General features: G+C 39.6%; 1 protein-coding gene across 5 annotated transcripts in view; it reads right to left on the bottom strand.

Annotated features, from left to right (window-relative positions):
• The window catches only part of WAC (WW domain containing adaptor with coiled-coil), a 64538-nt gene that overhangs the window by 2771 nt on the left and 45246 nt on the right, over positions 1-16521 (bottom strand). For 4 of the 5 annotated variants that reach the window (XM_075143986.1, XM_075143984.1, XM_075143988.1 and 1 more), the window contains 3 exons: positions 12749-12867; positions 4818-5004; positions 1069-1196 (listed from right to left, as the gene is read on the bottom strand). In XM_075143986.1, the coding sequence (XP_075000087.1) occupies positions 1069-1196; positions 4818-5004; positions 12749-12867 (434 nt within the window). The remainder of the gene's footprint in view (positions 1-1068; positions 1197-4817; positions 5005-12748; positions 12868-16521) is intronic. The other variant, XM_075143985.1, reaches the window with a different exon arrangement.

The raw sequence follows: 16521 nt of genomic DNA, 5'->3' as shown, positions 1-16521 counted from the left end.
ATTTCAGATCAAATGTGCACCCAGAGACAGCAATGAAACCTTAGGAAATGAAACCTGTAAGAAACCAAGCAACTCATTAAATGTACTACAGGAATTGTAATTTATGTAATGAAGTTATGAATAAAATTTCAGAAAGGATATTTTCAATTCTTTATTAGGAAAGATTTACAAATATATTATAGCCTACTTCTGATTAAAGGATTGTTTTACTAACTGCCAAAAAGCAAGAGTTTCTAGGATAAAGCTAGCTATTTAAACAGCATGCAATGCTATTAAAGCGGCTTAAAATAGCAAATCGGAATCACTGTATTCAAACTGTAATGTGACTTAATAGATGGGATAACATCATTCAAAAAGGAAATGAAATATGAAAGTAGATTCAGGATCATGACTACTGGTGAAAAGTTTCAGTACGTATTGCAAGACTAAACTTTTCAATCTTGCACAATAGTCTTCAACAACATGGTTGTGTTTTGCTTCAGTGATACACAAGACACTCGCTGTTACTGACTTAAGAAGCAGAAGTCTACTTTGCTATAATCAACATCTCACTAAAGAACCCCAAGACCTTCTCAGATGCCTCCTATCTAAGTAACAAACATTAATTTTTCCTTAGCTTGTGGTATCAACGACACCTGTTCAAACTTGCTCTGGCTTTAGACCTAACAAATGTCTCATGCAAACTGTAGTGTTTAAGACCAGTATAAACTCTGCAGATGTGTATCTATGCATCATGTATGGACAGATATTTTAGAAGTATGCTGAACTAGTGTGAGACAATCAGTTTTTCCTAATGCACTAATGTATCTGGAAAGACACTTCTTTTCTATCCAAGTGAAAATAGATACAGAAGTTGCATATCTAGTTCTATTCATTGGAGACTAAGAGGTATCGGTGTGGAAAACAGGCAGAATGTACACAGGGAAGACAGCTTGCAAACCTAGCAAGTATTAGCGTACTTACAAAGTCATCAGTAAATATAGCTCATGAAAAACAATGCCACAATGGGAATTCTAATACCACCTTGAAAATTATCATTTTGAAAGTAAACACAGAGCACACACTTACCTTTGCTCACGCAAAGTTGCTTGAATTTCACATACTCGAACTAAAGACCTTAAATTCTTTAATTCAGTACAAATTTCTGACATATGGACACTTCCCATGTTATGGGCTTCCTCACGTAATCTTGACGCCTGCAACAGTTACACATAAAGGTTAGGATTTTGAATCACGCATTGGAAACAACTGGCTGTAACTAGAGGATTGCTGAATGAGTGTGTCTTGAAACAGCAAAGCACCCTAACTTCGAAAGCGAACATTAAATCAGTACATTAAATTCTCTACAAAAGCCCATTTAGAATCAGAAATGAACACCACTGGCTGCCAAGAGAGTGTCTAACTCAGGCCCATGCTAAGGCAGGGATGGTTTAGATTTCCTTGATCCTAACAAATGTTTACCCAACCATCTTGAAAGATAGCACATAACAGAGCTCCGAGTTTCCAAAGTAATTTGTTCAAGTAGTTAAAAGTCTCTGTCCACTATTTCAATGGCAGACTTAAATTTCCCATCTAAATTAAACCTTAGTGACAAAAATAATTGAATGCCATCTTCTTTCCAGCTACCTTATACAGGCAAAAAACCTTTGCAACTCTTTTCAAGTGTTCTCTTCCAGACAAACTCCATTATTTTAATATCCCCACTTAGTCAGGTGGAGACAAGCAGAAGTGTAAATTTAGAAGGCATGACCTATCCCCAATTTGTGCATTTCTTAAAGTCTTGCCACTGAACTGGATATATGACTCCAGAGACTCCTCAACAGCACCAAGGAGACTAGTATAATTACTCTGAGGTCCTGTGTATCACTCTGCAAAAAGGAAATAGGACTTCTTCCAAGTGGCACACTGAAAAAAAAAATTGTTTCAAATAGATCCTTCCCTGCAGTATTACTGTTTAGCAATGTTATTCTCTGCTGTACTGGGTCTGCCTAGGAGGGCGTTAGTTTTCTTCATAGCAGCCCATACGGTGCTATGTTTTGGATCTGCGACCAAAACAGTTTTGGTAACACACCAACATTTTAGCAATTGCTGAGCAGTGCTTACACAGCATCAAGGGTTTCTCCCTTTCTCTCTATGACCCCCCCCCCAGCAAATAGGTTGTGGGTGGACAAAAGGCAGGGAAGGAATGCAGCTGGGACAGCTGATCCAAACTGACCACAGGGATATTCCATACCATATAATGTCATGCTCAGCAATAAAACTGGGGGGCAGTTTTCCAGGGATTGCCGTTGCTCGGGGACTGGCTGGGCATCAGTCGGCTGGTGGTAAGCGACTGCTTTTGCATCACTTTTTCCCCACCCTCCTCTTTTACTTATTAAGCTGTCTTTATCTCAACTTTTGCCCTTCCAATTCTCTCCCCCATCGTACTGGGGGAGAGTGAGCGAGTAGCTGCGTGGTGCTTAGCTGCCTACTGGGCTTAATCCACAACATCTCTTGAGTACTTGTATACTTGATTTTTCCTTCCCAAAAATAATGGTATTTAGCACAGGTCTTCATCAACTTCTGGCATTTCTCCAGTTCAAAGAAGCACTTTGTGTTCTAATTCCCTACATTTAAAATTTTCTTTTCTGGAGCGTGTTGATATTCAGGAGTACCCTGGTCTCCAGTAGGACATCATTTTGCATGTCCTCCCTACACAACTCCAAAGCCTTGAGACTGATAGCAAACTATCAATAACAACTTCCAAAGTACTTCTTTTTAAGCTGACCAGTCACCCATCTTAAAGTAATCTCATTTAAAAGGCCTTAAAATCATTTTTGCATACAAGATTCTCGTTAAAAGGTGTTAACGGTCTTGCTGCAAATCACGATATAACATTTATTGCTTTCCTGTATTACCAAAGCCTGAGACTTTATCAAAAGGAAAAAAAACCCCAGACTGACACAATTTCTTTCTAAAAGGTCCATGCTGACTATTATCAGGGTTTTCTTTTCAGGTGTTTGTAAAAAGGTAAGTTCATCATTTTTTCTACTTAGATATTGTTCAATACTCAAAGTACCTCTACAATTACTGAGTTGAGACCGTCTATAATTCCATTTCTCACATTCCTTAAAGATAAGATAGTTATATTGATTATTTTCCAATTACCACATTACTGGATTGTTTTCCAGTTTTCCACATTAACTGCTGTTTATGAGTTCTGCGAGATAACTGCTAGTGGTTCAAGAATTGTTTTAGCTACTAATTACTGCACAGTACATTTCTTCAAGTCTGACTGCTTTAACACATACCTGTCCTGGCTCACCTAATTTATTTACTTATTTATTTTTTAGTTTACTCTGGCATGTGCTCTTATGCCCCAATTTCAATTTAAGCTATGCATCTGGTTAGGAATCTGAAGAAACCAAGGCACGGCATATTTTATCCTCTCCACTTTCATCTAGCTTACCTTCTTCACTATGTATTGCACCTACACTTTCATTCAGTTTTTCTTTTACGTTAAATATCTGACTTCAGTCCCTCAAGTGTTACTATTCAAAACTATTCTACAAACAACACTGTCACATGAAATCATCTGAAATAGCTGACAGGACAATACAGCATGTAACGCTTGGCACAAAGGTAGAAGTATCCAACTGACTACATGACCACCTAGCATTAGCTGGTTTTTTTGATTTCTTTATTACTGATAGTGGGGAAAAAAATGACCTATGAACTGTATAAATCTATATTTTCTGCATTAAGATATATGTCGATTCAGTACACAGTGAAAACACTACCAAAACGATGGGCCAAGGCCATAGACAGAAGTGGCTGTGCTGCACCATTTCCTTAAACACACATTCCACAGCAACAGCTCAGTCATTTGACTCAGTATGGGTTGGTATGGGTCTCATTTGACTCAGTATGGGTCTTAAAATTTAAAAAATTAATAAAAGAAACAAAATAAGAACCCCAAACAGAGTCCAAATGGGGTATCAGTCTAGACTGCACTTCTAAGAGTCATGCTGCAAGTTACTACCCAAAAGCCTCCAGTGTAGGCTTAAGCCAGCATGTAACTACTCTTCAAAAGACCAAAGTAAACCGGGCTAGGTAAGATTAATATCCCATACAGTGTCAGACAGAGTTGTGTCTGAAAGGACTTGAACTAGACTCAACCAATATGGTTCCTTTGAGTAATATATTCCAAGCCGCTGACATGCATCCAGTTTCCCTGTATTACCCACAACAGGATAGGTTTCATGCAGTTAGTTATAAAACATGGATGGCAATTCTACTGGATTTCCCATTACGTAAAAATAGCCCAAATTCAGTCTGAGCCCTCTACATCATCTTAAAAACTGGGTACAACAAATAAGGCAGAGTTCCTTTTTCACTGTGTAGACCTAACAACTCAGTGACTCAAACTGTGGAGCAGTCTCAAATAGTTTTAACTCTGCCACCTAACTCATAACATTTTTGACATAACAAAAATATCATTATTATAAGAACTTGTTGAAATGTATGTTCTTTGTAAATTTCAACAGAACTTTGGCAGTAAGAAAGTAGTTATGAGGATAGCTATTCATCTGAGAGAGTTTCAAAAGCACTGGTACTTGAAGAGAGACTGAAAATACCCAACTGCTAAATGGCAATCACATGTAAAACCTGCAGGTCTGGCCTAATCTCTCTCCCCTCTCCTCTTTTGTGGCTAAGGCCAAGCATCAGGGGTTTTTAAAATACTTCTAATTCCTAGGAAAAGCAACCTGTGTAAGAAAACCAGATTTTAAGCTATACATTTTGCACTCTCACAGGGAACAAAGCATAAGTGTACTCACCTGCTTTTCTGCATGATCTGCAGGCCAGCCTTGAACATGCTTTATAAGATTTTCATTGAAGTGTGCTGCTAGCGTAGGTGTTAATGAACAAGTGGGTCGTACAGATGTGTTTTGCGGTGCAGGTGTTGAATTTGATGCACTAGTGCTAGAGGTATGATTTGGACCTGGTGATGGGCTTCTTTGACTACTAGAAGAAAGAATTAAAAAAAAAAGTGAGCATTTAAAAATATATGTGAACCTGTAGAGAAATAAACACTTAAAATTCATTGCTTCCAGCCACAAAAATACATAAAGCATTTAAACCACAAGTAAATACTTCTGGTCGACCAAACCTATGCCACTTTTCCACAAACCTCCTACTTGTATGGGAACTGTTTGAGTGCTACAATATAACACGGGTTTCTTCTGTTTTTTAACTTTGATAGTCGCTCAAGAGATGTAAGCTGTGTCTACATTTTAGTGTTGGATAGAAAATACACACATGTATGTTCTTCCTTCAAATAGCTGTAATCCTGAGATTTTCAATAATGATGTATCAGATGGAGTCAAGCAGGTTTATTCAACAGAGTATCAGCAAGTGTCACAATAATCACTAAGTACAAAGCCTGACTTCCTGATCTAAAAATATAGCCATATGGGCTTTGAGGAGTAAAACCATTTACTGATGCCAAAACACAAACACCCAGGTGACTTTGTGATACTGTATATTAAAGCGCTCCAGAGAACAGAAGTGTCACGGGAGCAGTATGTTTGTAGCTACCAACCCGACTGCTTTACTGGAACATATTTATGCTGCCGTTTTTCTGGTTGGTGTGTTAACCTGTTGCTAGAGAACAGATGCATGGAGACATGTTCAGCTGATATGTGTACTGTAAGACGAATCAAAAACTCCGTGCCTTGGACAAAGCCTTTGACTGTCCTCTTTCAGATCTCCATATGCAAGCAAATACAACATTTACATTATCTGAACACTACACCAATACACAGCTTTTCCAATTCTACTTTGCAGCTATAATTCTTGGTCAAAAATTTTTAGTAGCAGTCTTTTGCCATTCACAGTGCTCAAGACTATGTTATCTACAAAGTATTCTAGCCATTGCTTTAAGCAATGTTGTGGGGTTTTTTTTAACTGCATTCCTCTAATAATTACCCTCTCACTCCACTTTACAAGACATTTCTCCTCTCTCCCTCCTGAAGCTTCTCATGTATGGGAGGGGCCTTCTTAAGAGTTCCTTCTTAAGAATCCCATCTCTTTATAAAAGCCTATTCCTGCTGCAATGACTAAAAAAGGTGGGTACCGCTTAGGTAAATCTTTGGTAAACTGGTATGACTGACTAATCCACAAGGACGCTTGTACTCCCAATTTGCAAATACTCATCCTCCACCTTACACTTGGATGCTAAGCTCTCTAGGTAAAGAAGTCGGTTTTTTTGTTTCACTTGTATCGCTTCTCTCAATAAAGCTATGATATACAACCTGAACACCTAACATTAAACCCAACAAACTACAGAAGGTCCCCCAAAATATGTAAAAATCACCGATACTTGAATTTACCTTCCATGTGTCCAGAAGCCCAGGTATCAGGGCCAGCATGAACTACACTACACTCTCATATGGTATGGATCCAAACACATCTGATATAACTGCCAGAGCTGCAGCTACACAGTTGTGGCTACATGTGAGAGTTCATCGCTGTTCTTCAACTTCCATATTATCAGCAATAGACAACTCCACTGCGACTTTCATCAGCATCAGAACTGGTATTTGGTATATCGCTGTTACCAAACGAAGGATCAGAATGTGGGGGGTTGTCTCCTCCTTGCAAGCACTGCTGTCCACGTGATCTGATCTTCTAGGAAACCAGAACTTGCACTGGGAGGGGTACATAAGCCATGGTGGGGAAGCTTAGAAGCACATGCCCTTTTCTACTCCCCCATCCCTTGCAAAAACAAGGCCTCTACACTCTTACTTCCCTTTCCAGCATTCGTTCCCATCCCCCCACACTCACAGAGAGGGGCTCTGTTGTTCTATTTTGCTAAGAAGAGGTGGGGGCAGCCCTAGTTATCCATGCAAACATGGGCAAGGACAGGTCAGGATGAAAACAGTCTGCTCTGTCCTCTCCACCCTTGTAAGGGAAGACAAAGGAAGCAGTAATCCTGAGCAGGACAAAAGAACATCACTAGCACCGTAACAGTGACGGTACCTCACAGTTATGATATTCTCTGGCACTACATATACTGAGAAATAGTACTACTAATTGTGTAAGTACCTAGCCATTACTCGTAAGATTATGTTTACAATCACTCTCCCACTGGCAGCAGCTTTTCAACACAGGCCATAATTTCAGTCTATTTCTTAAAACTTTCTTACTACTTGCCTGCAAGTGATATAAAGTAATATGAAGAAAAACCAAATTTGAGAGGAATCTCAATTCATCACCTAACCTACCCCCTTGAGGACTGAAAACATCCTAGCATAATGCAACTATCTTTACAGTCCAATGCCCAGCCATTTATCCTAATCACTCACACTTGCAAAGAATTACAGCAGGTTTCCAAACAAACAGCCAACAAATTAGGTACAGCACACTGCTCTGCAGCATCAAAGACTTTAACCTCATTCCTTTCCGTACCCCCAAACTTGTTTAAAAGCTTAGAATATAAAAAAAAAAATTATGCAGAAAGATTATGGCAGGCAGCTTTGTTAGAGTTGTATACATAAATTTCCCTTGATTTCAGGCAGCAGAGTTGCAAAAGGAAACATATGATGTAACTGGGGAAAAAAAAAGAATTTTTTGGGTTTTGTGCTCTGTGTTCTCTTCGGTAATTGGCTCAACTACTTCAAAACCACTTACAAGTGCAAACGCTTAACTGTAGAAATGTTCAGTTGATTAGGAAAAAGTGGCATTTAGATTTTGAAGCTGGAGTTGAAACTAGCCAAGAACGTGAAGGGCAACAAGGGCTGCACATCTTTACCGGTATGGTCTGCCCTCAGGTCTCCCACAGGCCCAAGCACATCAGCAGAGTCAGTGCGAGTAAAGTATTACCTACAGCAGAGGAAGAAACTGAGGAGCAGTTAAGCCAACTGGACCTATGTCCATTCAACAGATGGTATGCACCCAAGGGTAATCAGGGAGCTGGCCAGTATAACTCAGATGCTGCATCATCTTGAAGCAGCATGGTGAGCAGGCATGTTTCCCAGGGGGGAAAAAAGCAAATGTTAAAGCCATTTTCAAGAAGTACAAGGATGACAACCTGGGGAACTACAGGCCAGTTGACCTTAGTCACCTGGGAAGTTATGGAGCAAATCTTCCTGGAAGGGGTTCCAGCTACATGAAAGACTAAAAGGCAAAAAAAAGAGCCAGTACAGATTTCCCAAGGGGAAATTATACCTGACCAACCTCACTGACTTCTATGATGAGATGACTGGCTCAGAGGGTAAGAGGAAAGCAGTGATGTTGTTTACCTTGACTTCAGCTAGGCACGTGACATCATCTTCCATAGTAGTGTTATAGCCAAACTGTTCACTTATCCAGTCCATATTTCACGTGTAAGGTGGGTGGAAAACTGAATGAACTGCTGGGCTCAAAGGCTGCACTCAGCAGTACGAAGACCCATTGAAAGCCAGTGACTAGTGCTGTCCTTCATTGATTAATACTGCGGCCAATACTGTTTAACGTTTTTATTAACAACCTAGACAGTGGCACACAGTGCACCTTCAGTGAGTCTGCAGCTCACACCTACTTAGGGGGAGCAGTGAATACGCTGGAGGATAGGTTGTTATTCAGAAGGACCTGAATGGGCAGACAGGAACCGAGTCCAAAAGGCAAAGCCCTGCACCTAGGGTGGAACAACCCTGTGCAACAATACTGGAACATCCCCATGAACAGCACAGGCTGAGTGGGTAGAAAGCAGCTTTGCAGAAAAGGACCTGAGGATCCTCGTGGACAAGTTAAATGCGAGTCAGCAATGTATCCCTGTGGCAAAGCAGGCCAAGCACATACTGGGCTGTATTGGCAAGAGCATGATTGAAGAAAGCAATTCCTCCTCTCTCTTCAGAGCTTATAAGATCCACAGTACCTGGAGCACTGTGTAGTGGGGAGCACAAAACCATACAAGAATTAAATTGCCACACCAAAGGAATCCGGCAGAGGACCACACAGATGACTAGGGGGCCATGCCGTATTAGGAGAGGCTAAAAGAACTGGGTTTATTCAGTCTGGAAGAAAGAAGGCTAAGGGAAGGGGACTGAAGGATCTTTTTACTGTTTTTAACTACCTAGGGGGAGAGCAGACAGCCAGACTCTTTTCAGAGATGCACAGTGACAGGACAAGAGGCAGACACAAAAGTTGCAACAAGGGAAATTCTAATTAGACATAAGTAAAAAACATTTCACCATAAGGGTAGTCAAACATTAGAAGAAGATGCTAGAGATAATAAAAAAATCACCTAAACAATGCCCTTAGCAATTCAAACTTGCCGGTCCTACTTTGACTTGGGACTTGGACTAGATCACAGAAGTCCCTTCCAACCTAAATTATTCTATGTTTCTATGTATTCATACAGCATCAGCATACTGACAGTGCAGAGAAAGGCTATATTTATTAACTAAGTAAGAGTTCAGGCATCACCTTCAATGCCTATTTACTCCTTGGTCCTAACAGGATCAAAGTTCCCCTATGAATTGCCTCCCCTCCATTTATCAACCTGGCTTCTCTCACTCCTACTTCATCAGGAAAAATCACTCTAACACATCAGAAACATTTCAAGAAAATAAAATCTGTGGGTTTCTCAAAAATAAAGTTGTATCTTAATTATGAATAAAACATACTGTCACAAAATATCCTAGCACTGCTATGTTAGCAGCAGGGGGAGCTACAAATGCAGCAATGATAGACAATTCCAAACTTCTGCTATATTTTTAAATGCTTCAATAAAGTCAAATACCTGCCTTAGCTGCTGGATGAGTTAAAGACTGACTGTGCCACAGATAACGGAATGCTGCCAGAGAGGCAAGAACATCTGTACAAGAGTATGAAAACAGGATGGTTCTGAAATACACTACTAAAAACTACAAAATCTTACAACCTACAAAAAATGGGAGGAAACACCTCCCTCTCCAGCAGTTTTGCATTTTCTAAGGTAAAGGAAAAAATATCTCCAGTCTTTTCTGGAAATAAACCAGCAACCTGATGAAACTGTTAATTATGGAAGCACTCATTTAGTTCCATTTTTAAAGCAGCCATAGTTCATGGTGTGTCTTTGGAATCATCTCTTACAAAAAGACTCACTGTATGCCTACATTGCATTACTTTCCTAACTTACATGACTGAAATGTTCACAACTTTAAAGTTATTAATAGCTATTCACATATTTCTTAGACAGTGCTTCCTCCCAAACAAGTTAGAAATAATTCTAGTTCCATTCGCTTAAAACTTTTAGTAATAGTAAAAGAAAAGGAAATGTAGTTGTGATTAACTTCTGCACAATGAATCTGTATTTAAACTGTAGAAAAATGCAGCCTTAATTCATAGAGCCTCTTTTTGGACCACCTGTCCACAGTTCAGGTTCTTAAGTTGTTGTTCATTCCTGTAAAAATTAAAGGGAGTTAGCCCCAAGACCAGTCCCCGAGTCTGACTGCCTGCTTTCACTTGCAAAGGAATAATCTGTTCTGTATCAATTCAGAAGTACTGCCCAGACACAGGAAATCATCTGCGGATGAGTAAATCTACATCTGAGGTGGTCCATTTTCATTCAACTCCACTGCACTGAACAAAAGAAAATACCAGTCGCACAGGTTTTTCCAAATCACCTGTTCCTTAATCTTCCATTTTTTGCAAATGAGACACTTCTGAAAGAAACAGAAACGCATGAACTCGTGATGCACAATATACCACTGTCACAAACAATTTAAGAGATATAGGATGCTAAAGAATACTAATATTAGCACTTATCTTTGATACTAGGCTGCACACTCTCCTCTGTGCACTGCCTCCTGTGCCGCCGCCTCCTCAAATACGGGATAGTACTACCTGCATGACCCCTCTGCTTCAGTGGTACAGTTGCTGGGACAAACTCAGCTTCCCTTCTCCAGCAAAACGCTGATGCCAAGCAGAGCAATGGCTTGCAGAGGGCCAGTACATCCCCTAAAGGGAACTCAATGTGGGTAAGGGTTATGCCAGAGTAGGAAGTCCTACAGCCCAAAAGGGGGGTAGGAGGGTGGGGACACAGACACGGTACAGTGTATGGATTAGCAGGCCGAATGCCCACCAGTACCACTTCACACAGACTCCAGGCCATAGTGAATGTTTCCGAGAATAAGACTATCTTCCTTAGCAAGACTTCCTATGGGGAAAGGGTGATTAGCAAAGGACAAAAGGGTCTGTGACTAAGAGCTATTCCCCAAAACCTCACCGCTCCTTATAAAAAGGTCCAGTCCCCTCATTAAAAAGGTTTACCTGGTTGCCAAGTATAATTTTATTTTTGGTACTGTAATTCAGAAAGATTTAAACAGCACCATCCATAATTACTAGAGACTGGAGCTGGTACACTATGTCTTTATTCTACCCATAGAGGAAAATGAGTTGTAGGTTAGACATCTGCCAAAGATTAGAATCAAGTGTCTGTAAGATAGCCTACATTAAAGACTCAAAAACTTCTGACTTCCTTCTGTTTGTACCCTCAAACTGATCAATATCACAGTGTCTCCAGTAAAGCCAGTCACTGGGACAGGACCGCCAAGCAAACAAACAAAAAACCCAAACACAAAACAGTCCCCCTCTCCCACAAAACCAACAAAAACCAACACAGATTTTAAAATCTAACAATAAGTTAGCACATCGATGACACGTAATCAAAGGTCTTTATTATTAGTCCCAGAAGAGCAGATAAAAGGACCGCACTATTTTATGATCTGGAAAGAACCACCATGTAGCTTTAGGTATGCTGACAAGGAAAGAGTGTTGGGGTTTTTTGTTTTGGTGGGGGTTTTTTTTTTGGGTTTTGGGGGTTTTTGTTGTTGTTTTGGGTTTTTTGGGGGGTTTTCTTGGTTGGTGGTTTGTTTTTTTTTTTAATACCATACCACACACCTTATTCAACCACTCCAAAAATCCAGTTTTTAAGAAATGCAACACTTTGTAGATTTAGAGGAATCTACTGCGATATGCACTTTTTAAAAAGTCAACCTGCAATCTCCTCCTGCCACAGTTCTAGACCATGACTCCATCACAGAAGGATCTTATGACAAATCTTTGGTTACAGCCCCTGGAACCAATATGATAAAGTGTACAGCATCCTACACAATGGAAAGCCCATCTTCCCAGAACAAAAATTCCAGACAAGATACAGATTCTAATCCCACCTTATAAATCCATGGCTAAATGTTCCTACCACGCCACATGTGAATAGGCTGCAACGTTGACAAAAAGGTCTGGCCAAGGAAAAGCATTTGTGAAACTTACTTTATTTTTTAATGTTTTTCATTAAAGCAGCAAAATTGTCCGACAGACAAAAGTTCTTCCTAATTTAAAAATCAAATTACACTACAGCAAGACACCACAAACATCTAACACTACGCAAATCACATAGAGTTAAAGCATTTAATCCCACAACTGCACAGAAAGAAACAGGAACTCCAAATTCGGAAATCACAAATCAAGGAATCACTTGTAAAATTGACTCCAGAGTGACAGGACAGAAATATTAATTCTATTTTGCTTCTGTGAATGGAACTCTAGTGGTGGTCCTAAAATGGAGAATCTACCACATTAGCTCTCTAACAGAGATATTTAGCTGCATTCTTTCAGTAGCAGCAGAGTTAAATCATACGTTGAATAAATAGGCCAAAAAAGAATCCGCAAATTGCAACACATACAACTTACATTGGATCCAGAGTAAAAACAGAGGACAGTACAGAGAAGTATTTCAACGTACCTTGAGCGCTGAAGACTTCGTGGAGAGGCAGGTTCATGACCTGCCTGCTTGTCAGCTATTACGGGCTGCTGAGGTGCTGCCTGTGAAGCCGGTCCTTGTTTAACACCTGGAGTAGCAACCTGGAAAGTTCAAAACTTCATTAGATTTTCTCCACAGTAAATATCAAGTGTAAGAACCAGAGGAAAACACGGAAATTACAAGTTACAAGACCAGTGGGGTTTTTTGATACAAGGTCTTTTGCTGACAGAATTTTTATACTCTTCACAAGGTGTTTTTTTAAAAAATCAACTCTAGTTCCATAGCTGTGATAGACAGGGACATGGTTTAGTGGGCATGGTAGTGTTGGGTTGACGGTTGGACTCGATCTTAGAGGTCTTTTCCAACCTTAATGATTCTATGATTCTATAGCTTTTTTTACTAAAATAGAAAGAGTACTTAACAGACATAACAGAAGCAAGTTTAGATGCATCTGACTTGTCAAAATATTGCAAGTTTATTAGGTAAAGTAGTTCAATCCTATTTCATTTTTGACCATATCTTCCATGTGAGCACCAAGTTCATTTTCAACCTCAGAAGAGTTGTTCATTATCCAAATAAAAATTTTCACTTAAAAAATTAAAAGTTTTCTACTTTAAAATACATTACACGGTGTCAAGAGCAGAATCAGGTCATAAGGGTTTTATAGCATCTCTATCAGAAACAGAAAAAAAAATCTAAAGCATACTTATCAGTCTGCTACTCCCCCTTTTTAACTGTTCTAAATTAATGAATGACTAAGGGAAAAAAAAAAGAGTCACCAGTAGCCTTTTGCTTTTCATTTGTAGTACATACTCACATTGAAGATATTAAGACACCAGCAGTGAGATATGGTCTTTTTTCTGTGAGTTCCTGAACTACAACAGGATGAAAAGTTTGGGAATATACTAGTGTCTAAGTTACAGTAAATGGAGTCCAAGATTTTTTTTTTTCCCTATACTCTGCATACCCCTGTCCCTTTTAAAGTACGTACACGAGAGGAAGCAGCTCCAAAATTTATCCCCCACTCCGGAAAATCAAGCTAACAATTTTAAGAAAGAGGGAGGGATGGGGTTTAGGGATCCATAAAGACAAAAAACATAAATCGGGCAGCCTGTCTGGCATTTGCTGACATCAAGCTGGTGTAGATTACTAACTAGGTCATCTGAACCTCCAGAAATTCCCTGAGTTTCAGAAACAGACCTCCTGTGAAATAAACCAGACAGCAAGTCAGACAGTATCTGCTAAAGTAAACTCAAGATATAAGTTCATTTATTTAAATATACAGGAAATCTTAATGTAATCTCAAACCTACTTTTATGTCTAAGAGGAAAAGTCACCTTTTAAAATTACCATCAAAAGCCAAAAAAAGTCTGAATAGCACATGAAAAGGTCATGGTTCTGGAAAGATAAAGCAAGAGAGTTGTAAGATCACTCAGTGTGTTGAAATCAACAGAATTATACAGTTGAGGGGGTGAAATAGTAGCAGTTCATAAATTGATTTATGAAAAAAAACTACCCAAGTATCTTTATGAAATGTACGACATGAAGAACTTTGCTATCAATGCCTGAATTTTGCTCACCCTGTGAGCAGCCATAACAAGAGGCTGTCTGAACAGAAGGAACAACTTCAAAAGGAAAGTCCATCAGAGATAATACGATCACCTTGCATATCCAAACTGGAAAATTAACCAGCTCCTTGGCTGGTAAAAATAAAAACAAAAATGGACTGTAAAGAAAAACTGGGATTTGTGAGATAAATGAGCCACAAAAACTCTTAAGTATTCCCTATTTTCCAAGTGTTTCAAAGACTGTAAGTGTACCAGGAACAGAAAAATAATAAGGGCTAAATAAAAAAAAAATTCCATAAGCAACGTTCTCACCGAGCTTGACAGATCTGTGTAACATATGCCTTACACAGTTATTTTGCAGAAATTCAGAACAGTTTCTAACCATAGAACACAGGCACAGCGAAATAGCAAAACGTGATGCCTAGGATCCTGGAGTCTGTGACACCTGAGCTGCCGTGGGCACACAGCGCACCTCCAGGCAGACATACCAGCTTGAGCTTAAAAGCAGTACAGACGTGTTCATGCAGTCCTAAGTAACAAGCCCTACTGTGCAAATGGCACTACACTGTTCCCAGAGCCAGCCCAAGTATGTGGGCATCTGGCACCGGGCTCTGCTTGCATGGTGCCAGTTCAGCTTTGTCTACGCTTGCTGCATAGAAGCACCCTAAGCCAATGAGCTTGTGCTCTGAAACCAAGTGTTCCTGGCACAGCACCACATCTTGATTATGCATAATTGACTTCAAACTCTTAGAACTGGATAAGCTAACCTGACTGATATATCCAAAGGAGTACTAAACCACACATGCTTACACTGGAGCGATTACCACCTAAGTTCTCATCTCAATTCCATCTTAGGAATTGAATTATGTGAATACAAGAACTATCAAGAAAGTTCTTTCCCTACTGAATTGGCAAAGTATCTGCTGCTGAACCAGAATTTGTTAGTTCTGGGACTAACACAGAAACAATTCATGTTAATATTTCAACAGCTCTGTGTTAGCACCAGATTTGAGGAACACAAAACCCAAGAAAAGCTCCTGCTGTCAAGCATTACTACTAATTCTGTTTAGCTGATCTGTGAAGCTACTCGAGATACCTAGAAAATAGAAAGCTTCGATAGTTATGATATCCCAAGGTATGGGAGAGTTGTAACTTCCTCACAGAGGGATGGGAGTGAAAACTTGCCAATGTATATAACGCACAACAATCCATCAGGATTAATGGTATTCTGAAGCAAAGACATTATAGCTTAGAATGAGTAACTCAGAAATTTACTACACTTAACACTTTGATTGCAACGTTATATGTGCTTCAAAAATAAACCAGATGTGCAATTTCACCTCACTGTGGTGCAGTCTTAAGGAAAGATGGATTAAAATACAGTAATTTGAAAACGTGTCACAGTATGCTCATCAAAATATAGACATCATTGCTTTCAGAAGAACTTCTATATACGTAACAATAAAACACACAATGCCCTCCTTTGAAAATACCAGAGGTGAAATCCTGCATGCCAAGTCACTAACTATAGGCAACCACAGAGCCCTGCATGTAAGTGGAGATTCTCGTATCTAACCAAGCATAAAATAACCAACACTTTTTTTTGTTGTTTTTTGAGGAGTGGCAGCCTTGCTGTAGTTACAATTTACACTAAACTTGGATCAACTCTTCTCAAACCTGCATTTAGCCTTGAAGTTTTTTGCTTCTACTGAAAACCTGAGGGAAGGCTTGTGTGTCCAAAAGCATACTCAATTATACAGTTGGTCTACCAAGACAGATTGGCCCTACTTACAATACTGGGCTTGCCTTCACTTTTTCTTAAGGCATAGTTTACTACCACACCACCTACTTCATAGGTATAATGCTGGCCTTTATACTGGGTGAAAGGCAGTGGGTTCAAGTTTGTCTGCACAGTTCTAGGAAAACATCTGTAGCAGGATGATAAATACTAAAAAAGGTAAGTTTATAAAACAAGGATAAATGTCTTGGGGGGAGGAGGGGCGGAAATCCTGCTGAGCTGTCCTTCAAGTTTTCTTTCAGAAAACACTGTAGATAAAGAAGATCCCAAAGGATAAAGCTTTTGCCATGTTTATAACGTAGCTGATAATTGGAACTTTATTTATAAAGTAGATCCAGATCTCTGGGTTGTAGAGACCAGAAGAGATCAACTTCCAGTTACTGACAGTA

Source organism: Calonectris borealis, chromosome 2, assembly GCF_964195595.1.
Source record: "Calonectris borealis chromosome 2, bCalBor7.hap1.2, whole genome shotgun sequence".
Lineage (NCBI taxonomy): Eukaryota > Metazoa > Chordata > Aves > Procellariiformes > Procellariidae > Calonectris > Calonectris borealis.
This window is presented reverse-complemented; position numbering and strand designations above follow the sequence as displayed.